Source organism: Otolemur garnettii, unplaced genomic scaffold (genome assembly GCF_000181295.1).
Source record: "Otolemur garnettii isolate 467f Iridium unplaced genomic scaffold, OtoGar3 scaffold00175, whole genome shotgun sequence".
NCBI classification, from domain to species: Eukaryota; Metazoa; Chordata; class Mammalia; order Primates; family Galagidae; genus Otolemur; species Otolemur garnettii.
The window spans coordinates 1,907,808-1,924,947 of NW_003852570.1; the positions used below are offsets into that span (position 1 = coordinate 1,907,808).

The window sequence follows — 17,140 nt, forward strand, 5'->3', positions numbered from 1 at the left end:
TCCTTCATGTTCACATGGATGGAGCTGGAAAGTGTTCTTCTTAGCAAAGTGTCACAGGAATGGAAGAAAAAGTATCCAACGTACACAGCCCTATTATGATAACCTAATAACAGCCTAAGTATACGGGGAGGGGGGAGGGAGAAGGAAGGGGGAAATGGGTGGAGGGAGGGTGATTGGGGGATCACTTCTATGGTGTATCTTACAAGGGTACAAGTGAATCTTTCTAAGAGTAGAATATGACTGTCTTAACACAATAACTAAGAAAATGACATGTAGGCTATATTAACTAGTTGAATGAAAATATTTCAAATTGTATAAGAAAACACCATAATATACCCCAGAATTGCATTAATGTACATAGTTATTAGTTAATTTTTTTAAAAAGGCACTCAACAATATCTACCAATATCTCACTTTATCTTATTTTGAACTTCAGAATATTATGGTGGCTCAAATGTTTTGGATATATGAATTACTTTTGAACAGTTGGAGTTAAAGTTGCAAGTGTGTCCATTACGCAGGTAGCATCCACTGTACCCATTACGTGTGAATTTAACCATTCCGTCCCCTCTATTTGCTTAATTTCTGTTGGGTTTTGCTACCATAACTATACAAGGGTGTTGACTGATTAGTTCCAATTTGTTTTTAATAAATCATAGCTGTGTACATTAATGTAATAATAGGGTACAATGTGCTGTTTTTATATACGATTTGAAATATTTTCATCAAACTGGTTAACATAGCCTTCATGGCCTTTTTTAGTTAATGCATATAGACATTTATTATCTAAAACTAGTAAATTTCACATGTACCCTTGTAAGATGCACCGTAGGTGTGGTCCTACAAATTACCCACCCTCCACCCATTCCCCCCCCCTTTCCTCGACCCTTTTCCCTTCTTCATGGACTATAATTGGGTTATAGCTTTAATATAAAAGCTATAAATTGGTTTCGTAGTAGGGCTGAGTACACTGGATACTTTTTTTTCCATTCTTGTGATACTTTGCTAAGAAGAATATGTTCCAGTTCCATCCATGTAAACATGTAAGAGGTACAGTCTCTACCTTTCTTTAAGACTGCATAATATTCCATTGTGTACATATACCACAATTTATTAATCCATTCATGGGTCGATGAGCACTTGGGCTTCTTCCATGACTTAGCAATTATGAATTGGGCCGAAATAATCATTCTGGTACAAATATCTTTGTTATAATGTGATTTCTGGACTTCTAGATATATACCTAGTAGAGGAATTGTAGGATCAAATGCCAGGCCTATTTTTAGATCTCTACATGTTTTCCAAACATCTTTCCAAAAGGAATGTATTTGTTTGCATTCCCATCAGCAATATAGAAGTGTTCCCTTTTCTCCCCATCCATGCCAAATCTCTGATTTGGGGTTATGATGTGGGCTAATCTTACTGGAGTTAAATGATATCTCAAAGTAGTTTTGATTTGCATTTCTCTAATGATTAAGGATGATGAGCACTTTTTCATATGTCTGTAGGCTGTGCACCTGTCTTCTTCAGATAAGTTTCTCTTCGTTCCTTGCCCACCCTGAGATGGAATCACTTGTTCTTTTCTTGCTCATTTGTTTGAGTTCTCTGCGGATTCTGGTTATTAAACATTTGCTGGAGACATATCCTGTAAATATCTTCTCCCATTCTGAGGGCTGTCTACTTGCTTTACTCACTGTGTTCTTGGCTGTGCAGAAGGTTTTAGTTTGATCAGGTCCCAGTAGTACATTTTTGATGCTGCTTCAACTGCCTGTGGGGTTCTCCTCACAAAAAATTTGCCCAGGCCAATTTCTTCAAGAATTTTCCCTGTACTTTCTTCTAGTATCTTTAGAGTTTCATGTCTTCTTAACTTTAAATCTTTACTCCAGGGAAAGTTTACCTTAGTTAGTGGTGAAAGGTGTGAGTTCAGTTTCAGTCTTTTCTATAGGTTGCCAGCTAGTTCATCCAGCACCATTTGCTAAATAGGGACTCTTTTCCCCACTGAATGTTTTTAACTGGCTTGTCAACAATCAAATAACAGTAAGTAGCTGGGTTGATCTCTTGGTTCTCTATTCTGTTTTATACATCTAATTCTCTGTTATTGTGCCAGTACCATGCTTTTTGATCACTATCAATTTATAGAACAGTCTGAGGTCTGGTAGCATAATTCCTCCTGTTGTGTTTTTATTTCTGAGTAATGTCTTGGTTATTCGAGGTTTTTTCTGATTCCATATAAAATGAAGTATTATTTCTTTGACATCTTTAAGGTATGACAGTGGAGTGTTAGTAGAGATTGTATTAAAATTGTATATTGCTTTGGGTAGTATGGATATTTTAACAATGTTGACTTCCCAGAGTCATTTGCTAACATCTTCAGCTATTTGTTTTCATAGAGTTTCATAGTTCTCCTTATAGAAATCTTTCATATCCTTTGTTAGCAAAACTCCCAAACATTTCATCTTCTTGGCACTACTGTGAATGGAATAGAGACCTTGACTGTTTTTTCAGCTTGACTACTGTTGGTATATATAAAGGCTACAGATTTATGAGTGTTGATTTTGTAAACTGAGACATGGCTGTATTCCTTGATCACTTCTAAGAGTTTTGTAATAGATACCATGGTGTTTTCCAGATATACAATCATATCATCTGCAAAGAATGAAAGTTTGATCTCTTCCAACCCTATATAGATACCCGTGATCACCTTTTCTTCCCTACTTGTGAGGGCTAAGACTCCCATTGTGGTGTTAAAAAGCAGTGGAGACAATGGGCAACCTTGCCTGGTTCCTGATCTGAGAGGAAATGATTTCATTTTCACTCCATTCAATATGATATTGGTTGTGGGGTTGCTGTAGATGGGCTCTATCAGTTTTAGAAATGTCCCTTCTATACCCATTTTCTTCATTGTTCTGATCGTGAAATGGTGCTGGATATTATCAAATGCTTTTTCTGCATCAATTGAGACAATCATATGCTGTTTGTTTTTTAATTTGTTTATGTGATGAATTATATTTACAGATTTACATATATTGAACCAGCCTTGAGACACTGGGATAAAACCCACTTGGTCATGGTGTATGATTTGTTTGATATGTTGCTGGATTCTGTTTGTTAGGATCTTGCTAAATATTTTTGCATCAATATTGATTAGTGATATTGGTCTATAAATTTCTTTTCTTGTTGGGTCTTTTCCTAGTTTGAGAATCAAGGTGATGTTTGCTTCATAGAATGTATTGGGGAGTATTCCTTATTTTTCTATATTTTGCAAAAGGTTGAGTGATATAGGTACTGGTTCCTCTTTCAAGGTTTAGTAGAATTCTGATGTAAAGTCATCTGGTCCCTGGTTTTTCATTTTAGGGAGATTTTGTATAGTTGATGCTATTTCAGAACTTGATATAGGCCTGTAAAACAGTTCCACTTCATCCTGGCTAAGTCTTAGAAGGTGGTGTGCTTCCATATATTGGCCAATTTCCTTCAGATTTTCATATTTCTGAGAATAAAGGAATATTCATTGAGGATTTTTTTGAATTTCTAAAGAGTCTGTTGTTATTTCAACTTTACCATTTCTGACTGATGAAATTAGATATTTTACTCTTTTATTTGTGGCTAGGTTAGCCAAAGGTTTATCTGTTTTATTGACTCTTTAAAAAACCCAACTTCTTGATTTATTGATCTGCTGTATTGTTTATATTCAATTTCATTTAATTTTGCAATAATTTTGGTTATTATTATTAAGAAAATTATTTCTTTTCTTTGGCTGGGTTTGAGATTTGAATGTTCTTCCTTTTCCAGTGCTTGAGATGTCCCATTAAGTTGTTACTTTCCTCTCTTTCCATTCTCTTGAGGAAGGCTTGCAGTGCTGTACTTTTTCTTCTTAGGACTGCCTGTATGGTATCCCAGAGGTTCTGATAATTTGTGTCTTCATTAGTGTTTTGTTCCACAAACATTGTAATTTCATTCTTAACCTCTACTATAACCCATCTATCATTCAGCATATGGTTGTTTAGCTTGCATGTTTTTGTATAAGTACGCAGATTCCTGTTGTTACTGAGTTCCACTTTTATTCCATGATGGTCTGAGAAGATGCAAGGAATAATTTCTATTCTTTTAAATTTGTTGAGGTTAAATTTGTGACCTAAGTTGTGATCAATTTTGGAGTATGTTTCATGGGCTGATGAGAATAATGTGTATTCAGTTTTGTTAGGATGAAATGTTCTGTAGATGTCCGTTAAATCCTAATGTTGAATGGTTAAGTTTAAGTCTAAATTTTTTTTTGCTGAGCATCTTATTGGAGGATGTATACAATACTGCCAAAGGAGTGTTAAAATCTCCGACTATTATGGAGCTGGAGGAAATCAAGTTACTCATGTCTGTTAGAGTTTCTGTTATAAATTGAGGTGCATTGTGCTTGGGTGCATAACTGTTAATAATTGAAATCTCATCATGTTGACTGTTATCCTTAACAAATATGAAGTGAACATCCTTATCTTTCCTTACTTTTGCTGGTTATAAGCCTATTGTATCTGCAAATAAAATCATAACACCTGCTTTTTTCTGATTTCCATTTGCCTAAAATATAGATGACCATCACTTCACCCTGAGTCTATATTTATCTTTTAGGGTAAGAAGAGATTCTTGTGTACAGCAGATATCTGGCCTGAGTTTTTGTATCCAGTCAGCCAACCTGTGCCTCTTTAGAGTACAGTTTCAGTCATTCACATTAATTGAGAATATTGATAAGCCCTGTAGAATTTGGGCTATCAAGTTTTTTTGAATGTCCACTGGACACTTTTAATCCTTTTGCCACTGTGGAAGTTGGAATTTGATCAAAAGTTTCTGAGTGAGTTTAATTTTCTGGTGGAGGATTGTGTTGGTCATTATGGAAGATTGGTCTGAGAATATCCTGGAGAGTGGGTTTAGTTATGGCAAATTTCTTCAACCTGTGAATGTCATTAAAGTATTGAATTTCTCCTTGGGGTCACAGCTCGCCTCAGCAGGGTTGATGTGCATTCTTCCACCTTCTCTCTTGGCTCAGATCCACACCATCAGCTTACTTGCTCAACTTCTGTCCTTAATTCTCCTTCTGGATGAGAGAGAGCCTCTGTGGAAAGCTGGCTCCAGTTGGCCATCTTGTCTATGCCCCGATTAGTTCCAATTTAATAGTAACTACATGTAGTGTTTGTTTTTCCATTCTTGCAATACTTAGAAGAATGGTCTCCAGTTCCAATTAAGTTGTTACAAAAGGTATTAGTTAATCATTTTTTTGTCTAGAAATTTTAAACCTTAACATTTTTTAAAAAGTCATCAAAAAAGCCAGGAGCCATGGCTCATTTCTATAATTTTAGCATTTTGTAAGACTGAGTCAGGATGACCACTTGAGCCCAGGAGTTTTATACCAACCTGGGCAACACAGGAAGAGCCTGTCTCATCAAAAATACAAAAATTAACCAGATGTAGTGCTATGTGCTTGTAGTCTCAGATACTCAGGAGGCTGAGGAAGAAGGAAAGATTCAGCCCAGGAGTTTAAGGTGGAGTGAGCCATAATGAAGCTACCATACTGTAGACCAAGCAAAAAAGAGAAACTCTGTCTCAAAAAAATGTGATTAATTTTTTACATATTATCATATTGAGCTGTATTCTAACCATAAATTAAGTTTGGACAAGGATAGTTTTCCATATGGCATCTAGAAAGAGGAAAATCCAAATTTTATGGCTTCTGAATCTGAAATAATTTGGAAGGTCTTCTTTAAGAATAATATAAAACTATAAATAACAAAACTCTATACAAAAGAAAATATTCTGAATAACAATATCACAAGTTACAAATTTTTTTAAGTGAACAAATATCACAAAAATAACATTTTTATTAATATTGCCTAATATACTTCTTTAAGACTTTCTTTTCCTACATTTTTGGGCATATATTTTTTGATTAGTTGCTTCATTTGACAATGACTTTGTAAAACCCTTTCTATATAAAGAAAAGAAAAATAATTCAGTATTTTCTCTGGATTAAAATGTTTTTTTTATTAATGATAGTTTGGAAATTTTCCTTTCAACATCACAACTGGATACTGCTAATTTTTTAGAGCTATTGTCAAATTTGGGTAAAATATAGTTTCCTTCATCCATAAACTGTAAAATTTCACGGTATTTCAAGTTTACTTGCATGGTGACTAGTCCCACATACTCTTTGAATTGATAACACACATTTACCAATTTTAAACTAGACTTACCTTCATGTCATGAAGCTGAGGTAGGTGGCAGGGGTATTATGGGAAGCAAATATTTTACCAGCATTCCTAGCAAAAACTCCACTAGACACAGATATGACTAAGAACCACACATAGTCAAGCAGTCTACCAATCCTAAACTAACATACCTACCCTTAGTCAGATCCCCAAAATGTTTACAGCCACTTAAATACCACCCAACATAAAGAAGAGGTCTAATAGAAGGAGTGTCCAAGTAGAAATGAACTGCGGTCTTAAACAATTATGGTTAAATTATTTTCCTTTTGCAAACTGTACATAAACACATGACCATGTAAACACATTACTAAGCCTTCTACCAAAGTCTTAAAGAGAGGTTAATGCAAAAGAATGGCTCTGAAGCTTAAGTTTCATTAACACTACAGGAAATCTATCCATGGGCCTAGAAGACTTAACACTAAGTAATTTTTAATTTTAAAGGAAGAAAAAAAGAATAAAGGTCACTGATATACCCTATTATCACTCGGGCTTTTGATTGAAAGAAGCAGAACTAGAGAAGGCAGGAAAAAAGTGTTTACTTTACTTTTGGCAATCCAATTATTAAATACCCTGGAAAGTGTAGCCTTGAGTATCTGTAACTAGCATTCACATATATCACTGTTAATAACACAAAGTGCTTTCATATCATATTGCTATTCTTCATTTACAGTGTAATCAAAATTCAATTACATTTGTCTGACCTTAAACAGACCTTATTAAGCAGTGATGAATTCTGGGAAGATACAGTAGAAATAACAGTCTTACATATGAGTGGGTTTAAACAGTTTGGGGAAGTTAGGAGTGTATTTACAAATATCAAATCAGAGTCTAGTCCTATATAGTTAGACATGGATATATTGGAATAAAACAAATATCCACCTACAATAGTTTGCTAGACAGAGTTAAGGGTTTTGGGAAATACATTACTAGTCAGTAGACTACGTCATTTGGCAAAATATTATTTGAACTAGATGGCTAAAATAGCATTTCTGCAATTAGCTCAGACACTACTATATAATTAGTAAGATTCAGCTTCTCTTCTGGCCCTTAACATCAGCCCCACCTGATGTTAAGATCAGGTAGAGGAGGTTTAACTGGTTTTGTATGAGGATAAATCAAGTACTGGTGTCATACTTACTACTCACTGAAATTAATTTGTTGTTGTTGTTGGGTGGTGCCTGTGGCTCAGTGAGTAGGGCACCCGCCCCATATACCAAGGATGGTGGGTTCGAACCCGGCCCTGGCCAAACTGCAACAAAAAATTGCCAGGCATTGTGGTGGGCACCTGTAGTCCCAGCTACTTGGGAGTCTGAGGCAAGAGAATTGCCTAAGCCCAAAAGCTGGAAGTTGCTGAGCTGTGATGCCACGGCACTGTACCAACGGCAACAAACTAACACTCTGTCTCTTAAATTTTTTTTGAAACAGAGTCTCATTTTGTCACCTGCAGTAAAGTGCTGTGACATCACAGCTCACAGCAACCTCAAACTCTTGGGCTCAAACGATTCTCTTGCCTCGGCCTTCCCATGTAGCTAGGACAATAAGCACCTGTGACAACGCTGGGCTATTTTTAGAGACAGGGTCTCACTATGGCTCAGGCTGGTCTCGAACTGGTGAGCTCAGGCTATATACCCGCCTCAGCCTCCCAGAGTGCTAGGATTACAGGTGTGAGCCACCTTGCCCAGCCTTACTTGCCGAAATTAAACAACTCATTTTCAAAGCTTTAGGATTATAAGTTGCAGAGCTACTTTTGCTATTCTCTTTCCTAATCAATAATACCCTTCTAATTTGGGGATAGCTGATTAGTAAAAAAATTATAAAATGTTTTTATAAATTTGAATATTTTGAAGATAAACTCATTTAAGAAAGCCTACAGTATAGTAAATAAATGAAATAATTACTTTTCGTCTCTCATCTTTTCCAAAGTGGCTCTTTCCCCTGAGCAAATTAAAGGCAACATATTCCTGTTGGGGGATGTGGTAGGGAAGAAGCAGTGCAGAAGCCTCTAAGATAGGAGTTACACCAAAGTAAGTGGTGAAAACAAAAGAAAACCCTACTTTGGAGCAAGTGAAAATTGAAATTTCATATCTATGTATTAACCTGGATGCCTACAGGACAGAGAACTTAAGAGAAGGAATCTTATACTATATAAATGAAGCTTTTCTAGCCATAACATTCAATACAGTCTTAGCTAATCAGAATGTATAGTCAACAAGTAAGAAACATTGCTTTACCCTAGACATATAGTAAAATGGATCTAAAACTTACTTTGTCCTCTCTGGCCAAGAGTGTGAAACACATACATTAAAAAAAGAATTGCCTACGTACTAGCACCACACTTCATATGACTCTTGAATTAATGAAATGTTATTAGACTTCATAGAGAATCATGATGTGCTGATTAGCCAATTCTTGTAATAAAAACAAGACTAATTTAAGTCAATCTACTCCAGACACTATAAAAAGTCAGAATTATAGACAGAAATACTATAGGGATAAGAAATTATAAATCCTATACTTTATTGAAAAGCCAAAAGTATTTTAAAATCTCTGAAGAATAAATGGATAAAAAACAATGTTCAGATTAAGAATAATTAAAAAGTAATGCTTCCGACTCAGTACCCATAGCTCAGTGGATAGGGCGCCAGCCACATACAGTGAGGCAGCAGGTTCAAACTTGGCCTGCTAAACAACAGTGACAACTGCAGCAAAAAAACAGCCAGGTATTGTGGTGGGGGCCTGTAGTCCCAGCTATTTGGGAGGCTGAGGCAAGAAAATCAATTAAGTCCAAGAGTTTGAGGTTGCTATAAGCTGTGACACCTCAGCACTCAGGCCGGACGTGATGGCTCATGACTGTAATCCCAGCACACTGGGAGGCCAAGGGGGACAGATCACCTCAGTTCACAAGTTCAAGATCAGTCTAAGCCAGAGCAAGACCCCATCTCTAAAAATAGTCAAGTCTTGTATAGGCGCCTGTGATCCCAGACACTTGGGAGGCTGAAGCAAGATAATCACTGGAGCCCAAGAATTTGAAGTTGCTGTGAGCTATGATGCAATAGCACTCTACCTGGAGCAATAAAGTGAGACTCTGTCTCAAAAATAAATAAACAAATAAGTAAATTTATAAACAAATAAATAAATAAAAATAAAAAATAATGCTCCCATAAGTATCTGATCTGGAGACACACAAAATATTCTAACCCCAATGTCATGATTTATGCACCTAAAAATATAATACACCTCTGATAACTACAAAGAATCCATCTGATACCTAATTTTAAATCTTGTGCTAAATCTGATGTCCAGTTGGATAAAGTTCCCTTTAGAATATTAACATCTGCTCTGGGTAGTATGTCTAGAAATGTATTTTGTTGCACGTGGATCTCATCTAGTCATAGGAAAACCATTCTGGGACTGATGCAAGTTGATCAAATTCCTAAGTGGCATTACTTTCCATCATCACTGTAATGAACATTGCACAAAAGCAAAATTACAGAAAATCTCTAGTAAATAGAACTACCATTGGTAGTATAAAGTAATTTTAATGATAGTGAAAACTTTAATATATTAAAATGACAAGTACATTGCAAAAATGAGAACATAGCTAAAATGACACATCTGATGACTGACTCATTAAACCCTGGCAGTAAAAATAAACACGCCCAAGAATAATCAACTCAGTCTGCATGCAGTGGCTCACACTTGTAATCCTAGCACTCTGGGAGATTGAGGTGGGTGGATTGCTTTAGCTCAGGAATTTGAGACCTGCCTGAGCAAGAATGAGATCCAGATCTCTACTAAAATTGAAAAAAACTGAGGCAAAAGGATCACTTGAGCCCATGAGTTTGAGGTTGCTGGGAGTTATAATGCCACAGCATTCTACCAAGGGCAACAAGTGAGACTCTGTCTCCATTAAAAAAAAAAAATCAATAACAAAAATCTTCCATATATTATTATCATTACAGTAGGAATCTGCAAACATTTGGCAAAAAAGTGAGATTGTTTAATTTTTTAAACAATCCTTAGATACAAGTTATAAAGAAATGGGAGAGAATAGTTTTGGAACAAAACTGAATGAAGCATGGGGAAGAGTACTAATATTACCTATCTACACTACAATCACTATTAAGAATTACAAAGAATGACAAGGGAAAGAGGCAGGTGGAGGTGGGAGCAAGAGACAGCCAAAATGCTTAGAAATGACAACTGGCATGAAGCTCCACCCAGAAATTCCAAACCATTAGTCAGGGACCTACAACAGGCAAAATAGCCTGGACTAACTCTTAGAAGTTATCAGCAAAACACATTATCAAATTCAACTGATGACAATGTCATGCAAATGAACAGCAAGGTGATAGGTACAGAGTAGTTCCCAGTACTAGACTTTCTACTTTTTTTTTTTTAAAGAGACAGAATCTCAGGTTGTATCAGGTTGGAGTCCTATGGTGCCAGCCTACCTCACTGCAACCTCAAATTCTTGGGCTTAAGCGATCCTCTGGCCTCAGCCTCCTGAATAGCTGGGACTACAGGTGCCTACCACAATGCCCAGCTAATTTTTCTATTTTTAATAGAGATGGAGTCTCGCTCTTGCTCAGGCTGGTCTCAAACTCCTAAGCTCAAGTGGAGCTCCTCTTGCCTTGGCCTTCCAGAGTACTAGAATTACAAGTGTGGGCCACTTTAACCAGCCACCACTTTTGTGTTATGCTTGAAATTTTTATTTAAAAGTAAGTATTCCTGGACCAAGTGATACTTATCCTGGAAATATATGGCTGGCTCAACATTTGAAAATCAATCAATGTAATTCACTATATTAACAGACTGAAGAAAAATCATATGATCATCTCCAGATGCATAAGAAGCACTTGACAAAATTCAATATCCATTGATGATTTTTCTAAAAACTCTCAGCAAACTAGGAACTCCCTTAACCTGATAAAGAACACCTAAAAAAGTCCTACAACTGGCTCAGTGCCCATAGCTCAGTGGTTAGGGCACTAGCCATATACACCGAGGCTGGCAGGTTTGAACCCAGTCCAGGCCTGCTAAACAACAATGACAACTTCAACCAAAAAAAGTGAGGTGTTGTGGTGGGTACCTGTAGTCCCAACTTCTTGGGAGGCTGAGGCAAGAGAATCACTTAAGCCCAAGAATTTGAGGTTGCTGTGAGCTGTGACACCATAGCATTCTACAGAGGATGACATAGTGAGACTATCTCAAAAAAAAAAAAATCCTACAACTAACACAATGCTTATGGTAAATGACTAACTGTATTCCCCCTTCTATTGTCTACTGTCATCCCTTCTATTCAAAATTGTAATGTCATAGCCAGGTACAGTGGCACACACCTGTAGTTCCACGTAGTCCCAGCTACTCAGGAGGCTGAAGTGGGAGGCTTGGTTGAGCCCAGAAGTTTGAATTCAGCCTGGGCAAAACAGCATGACCTCATTTCTTAATTTTTTTAATTATAATGGAGGTTATACCCAATTCAATAATGCAAAAAAAAAAAAAAAGAAAGAAAAGATAAAGACTAGAAAGAGAGAAATAAAACTATTTTTATACCCTGATGACATAATAGCTCATGTAGAAAATCCCAAGGAATCTACAGAAAAAGCCAATAGATTTCATAAGTCAGTTTAGCAAGGTTCCAGGATAAAAGGTCAACATATGAAAATCATTGTATTTCTATATTGTTGTAATAGATCATTGAAATTAAATTTAAATTTAAAAATTAGCAACATTTACAATAGTATGCAAAAAAACAAAATACTTAAAATATAAATCTAACAAAATATGTACAGAAACAGAATGTTGAAAACTACACATCTCTTATAAAAGAAATCAAATAATACTTAAATAAATGGAAAGATACAACAAGTGCATGGATTGGAAAACTCAATATTGTGAAGATACTAACTCTATCCAAATGGATCTAGAGAATCAATACAATCACAAACAAAATCCCAGTAAATATTTTTATAGAAATTTATAAACTGATTCTAAAATATATATGGAAAGAAGGCTGAATGTAGTGGCTCATGCCTATAATCTCAGCACTTTGGGAGGCTAAGGCAGGAGTACTGCTTAAGCTCAGGAGTTTGAGACCAACCTGAGCAAGAGAGAGACTCCATCTCTACTAAAAATAGAAAAATTAGCCAGGCATCATGGCAAATGCTTACTCGGGAGGCTAAGACAGGAGGTTCACTTAAGCCCAGGAATTTGAGGTTGTAGTGATCTATGATGACACCACTACATTCTACCCAGTGCAACAGAGTGAGACTCTATCTCCAAGTAATAAAATAAAGTAAAATAAAATAAAATAAAATTTATATGGAAATAAAAAGAAACTAGAATACACAAAACAATTTTGAAAAAGAAGAAAAAGGTAAGGAATCATACTACTTGATTTCAGCAATTATATTAAAGCTACAGTAATGGAAATTGTGTGATATTGGCTAAAGGACAGATGCACAGATCAATGGATCAGAATACAGTGTACATAAATAAACCAATAAATATGAGGTCAAATGATTTTCAAAAAAAGTACAAAGGCAATTCAGCAAAGAAACAACAGACTTAGTTACAAATGGTGCTGGGAAAACTAGACATCTGTATGCAAAAAAGGAAATTAAACTCAACCCATACAAAATAATGTATACAAGTTAATTCAAAATAGATCATAGACCTAAATGAGAAATCTAAAATTATAAAACTTCTACAGGAAGACATAGGAGAAAAATCTTTGTGACCCTGGATTAGGCAAAGATTTCTTGGATATTACTCCAAGAATATGAGCTGTATAAGGAAAAAAAGTATAGGCTGGAATTCATCAAAAGAAAAAACTTTTGCTCACTAAAAGAGACTTTTAAGAGAGTCAAAAAATATACAGCCTGGAAAATATTTAGAAATTTGAGAGAAGACTTATATTCAGAATACGCAAATAATTAAAATTCAGTAATAAGAAAACAAAAAACACAACTAAAAATTTAACAAAAGATTTAACAGACATTTCACCATAGAAGGAATACAAATACCTAACAGGCATGTGAAATAATGCTCACCATCGTTAGCCATTAAGGAAACAAGAATGACTAACATAATTCTATACATCCACTAGAATGTCTGTAATTGCATTTTTTTGAGACAGGGCCTCATTCTATCAGCTAGGATACAGTGCATTACAACAATCATATCTCACTGAAATGCTGGAATCCTGGGCTCAAGCCATCCTCCCACCTCAGTCTCTGATTAACTCGAACTAGAGGCATGCATCATTATGCCTAGTGAATTTTTTAAATTTTTTGTTTAGAGATAGAGTATTAAGAGTAACGAATATTACATCACAATATTTCTGTGAAAGATGTAGAACAATCAACATAATTTTGTAGATAAGGAACAGTCCTACTAGAAAGTGGTGAAGCTTATTTTGGTTTATAGCACCATTTTCATTTTATATTTTTGTGAAGAAATGCTGCTGCGATGAGATACTTAATTTTAAATTTTCATTTTTCCTTCTCGTTTACTTAGTGCTGGGAACATTGTGATGAATACTTAGTTTGGTAATGTCAACATATAGTGTGTATTGTTCTGCACTGTTCATGTCATTATAAAATAAACAATGCCTGGGCCATCTAATTCAATAATAAAATAATCTAAACTCTACCATGCCCTAAAAGTACTATATCAAAACTCCTTTTTTCTCTCTTTATTCTTTTTTTGACATAATGTGCATGTATTCATAATAAATAAATAAAATGCTATGGTATAGCAAGTAATACAATTGGCACTCAATGCACTGTGAAGTTATAACAGTATAGCTATGCTTTGTAGAATGGCAAACAACAGTGCGAAGCAATGAGGACACCACAATTTGGCTCTGTCACAGAGTTAATTTTGGCTCACTTAACTCTGCTGTAGTGGCAAAGCATCCACAAACAATACATAAATGAATAAATGTGGATGTGCTCTAATAAAACTTTACTTATTGACACAGAAATTTGAATTGCGTATGATTTTCCTATGTTTCTAAATATTATTCTTCTTTTGATTTTTTTCAACCATGTAAAAATGTAAAAACCATTCTTAGATTACAGCCATATGAAAGCAGGTGGCAAGCTGAATTTGGCCCATAGGCAGTCCACCAATTTCCAACTCCTGACACACACACATAAAGATTCTTAGGATAACTACAGGTATATCATGCAGTCTTCGGAAGGCTTTTTTATTATATGAGTGGCATCTTCAACCATAGTATACTTAGAATGTTGTTGATGCTCATAATAATGTAGTCTTCTTCGGGCATACCAAAAAAGGTGTACTACTAATTATCTAGATATTTCCACTTTAATTTTTAATTGAAAAATAATTGTCATAATATAAAAGAGAAGGAAAACCCACTAACCCATTTTCTGAGAACATATATTTTAGTTAAGATTCAGAGTAACAAAAAGTATATATAAATGAGTATCAATATTTAAACACATATCTATAAATACACAACCACAACGATGTCAAGATTCCACATTCATATTTTTAAAATTGAAATATGTATATTTTTTCTTTTTTTAAAGAGGAATTAATAGATCAAAGAAAACTTATCTAGCTTCAAGATTAGAAGTATGGAAGTCTTTATTACCAAGTGTGTCAATGTGTGTGCTCCTATCTCAGTATTAGAAGTAATTTAAATTATTTTTTCTGAGACAAAATCTCAAGTTGTCACCCTGGATGGAATGCCGTGGTATCATAGCTCATAGCAACCTCCAACTCTTGAGCTCAAGCAATCCTCTTGCCTCAGTTTTTCTATTTTTAGTAAAGATGGGGTGTCGCTTTTTACTCAGACTGGTCTTGAACCCAAGAGCTCAAGCAATTCACCCGCCTCACCCCCCTAGAGTGTCAAATTATTTTTCTAATTGAGAAAGAGTCTCACTTTGTCATTGTTGGTAAAGTGCTGTGGAGTCATAGCTCACCACAACCTCAAACTTTTGAGCTCAAATGATCCTCCTGCCTCAGCCTCCGAATAGCTGCCACAATGCCTGGCTATTTTTTTCTTTTTTTTTTTGATGCAGCTGGGTTTGAACCTGCCACCTCCCATATGGGGCTGGTGCCCTAACTTTTTGAGGCACAGGCGCTGTCCCAGCCTGGCTAGTTTATAGAGATGCGGTTTTGCTCTTACTCAGGATGGTCTCAAACAACTGAGCTCAGGCAATCCACCCTCTTCAGCCTCCCAGAGTGCTAGGATTACAGGTGTGAGCCACCAAACCTGGCCTAGAAGTAATTTAAAATTCCTAGCAGAATTCTAGTCAATGGCATTTGACTTCAATTTTCAAAGAGTAACTTACTTTAATGTGATGTACACCATTCACTTTTCCAATTTGTTGCTCAATTGTCCAAACACAGGAATTACAAGTCATCCCATCCACAGTGATGGTAACAGAATTCACACCCATACTTGGATTCATATTGATTTCTTCTTTACATTCCTGTTAGAAACAATAAGCTCATTAAAATTCAGCTATGGAAATAATCTTACCTTGAATTTTCTCCCACGTCACCAGTTAAAAATGTGCTAGTAATAAAATATGATCAGTATCATCTTCTACTTACCTAGGGAAAAGTTTTTGTCACCTTTGATGTGGTAAAGGAAAGTTGTTTCTATGGCTGTGCTAAAAAAAAATCTGGGGCTAGGCACAAGGGCTCACAACTGTTAATCCTAGCACTCTAGAAGGCTGAGGTGGGTGGACTGGTTGAGCTCAGGAATATGAGCACAGACCAAGCAAGAGTAAGAATCTATCTCTATTAAAAATAGAAAAATTAGGCAAGCACTATGGTAGACACCTATAGTCCCAGCTACTCAAGAAGCTGAGGCAAGAAGAACACTAGAGCCCAAGAGTTTGAAGTTACTGTGAGCTATGACAGCATGGTACTCTACCACAGGTGACAAAGTAAGACTATGTCTCAAAATAAATAATAAATAAATAAATACAAAAATCTGCAATACTTGAATAATAAAAGTAATTACCCTTCATAGAGGGGATTCCTGATTACTAAAATTCACCCTACACAATTTCATTGAATATTTGGAAGTAGATGTAATTAAGAAATAAGCAAAAGTAACAAACATCCTTACAACAGCTAACAAGATCCAGCCTGCTCCCATCAAGTTTACCTATCTGACCCCCACCTTTACCATTTACCAACCCCCTCTCTATGACAATAGTACTGGCCTCCTAGTTATTCATTTTGTCACCTCAGGGCATTGTGGTTAGCTATTCCTTTGGTTTGGAATTTTATTCCTCCAGATATCTGCTAGTCTAAATTACTTGATTCCTTCAAACATTTGCTCAAATTTAACTTTCTTGTTGAGGCCCGTGTTGACCACCATATTTAAAATTACAATCATATACATATATATACACATAATCTGATTTCCCTTACTTCTTTCTTATAAATTTTTTTCCATTTTTTAAAACTCTTATAGCATAACTGTGCACATTAATGCAATCATGGAGTACAGTGTGCTATTTTCATACACGTTTCGAAATACTCTTATGAAACTGGTTAACATAAACTTCATGTCATTTTCTTAGGTATTGAGTCAAGACAATCATACTCTGCTTTTAGAAAGATTCACTTGTACCCTTGTAAGATTAACCATGGAGGCGACCCCACCAATCACCCTCCCTCCCCCATCCATCCCCCTCACCTCCCTTATCCAACCCCTTTCCCATATTCTAAGGCCATAATTAGGTTATGACGTTCCTATGAAAGCTATGGATTAGTTTCTAAACAGGACTGTATACATTGGATAATTTTTTTTTTCCATTCTTGAGATACTTTGCTAAGAAGAAAATTTTATAATTCCATCCATATAAACATGAAGGAGGTAAAGTCTCCATCTT

At 35.7% G+C, this 17,140-nt stretch overlaps 1 protein-coding gene across 1 annotated transcript in view; it reads right to left on the bottom strand.

Annotated features, from left to right (window-relative positions):
* The window catches only part of ATP7A (ATPase copper transporting alpha), a 164,029-nt gene that overhangs the window by 75,877 nt on the left and 71,012 nt on the right, over positions 1-17,140 (bottom strand). Inside the window, exon 2 of the mRNA XM_003800452.3 lies at positions 15,581-15,721. Within this exon, the coding sequence (XP_003800500.1) occupies positions 15,581-15,700 (120 nt within the window). The 5' untranslated portion in view covers positions 15,701-15,721. The remainder of the gene's footprint in view (positions 1-15,580; positions 15,722-17,140) is intronic.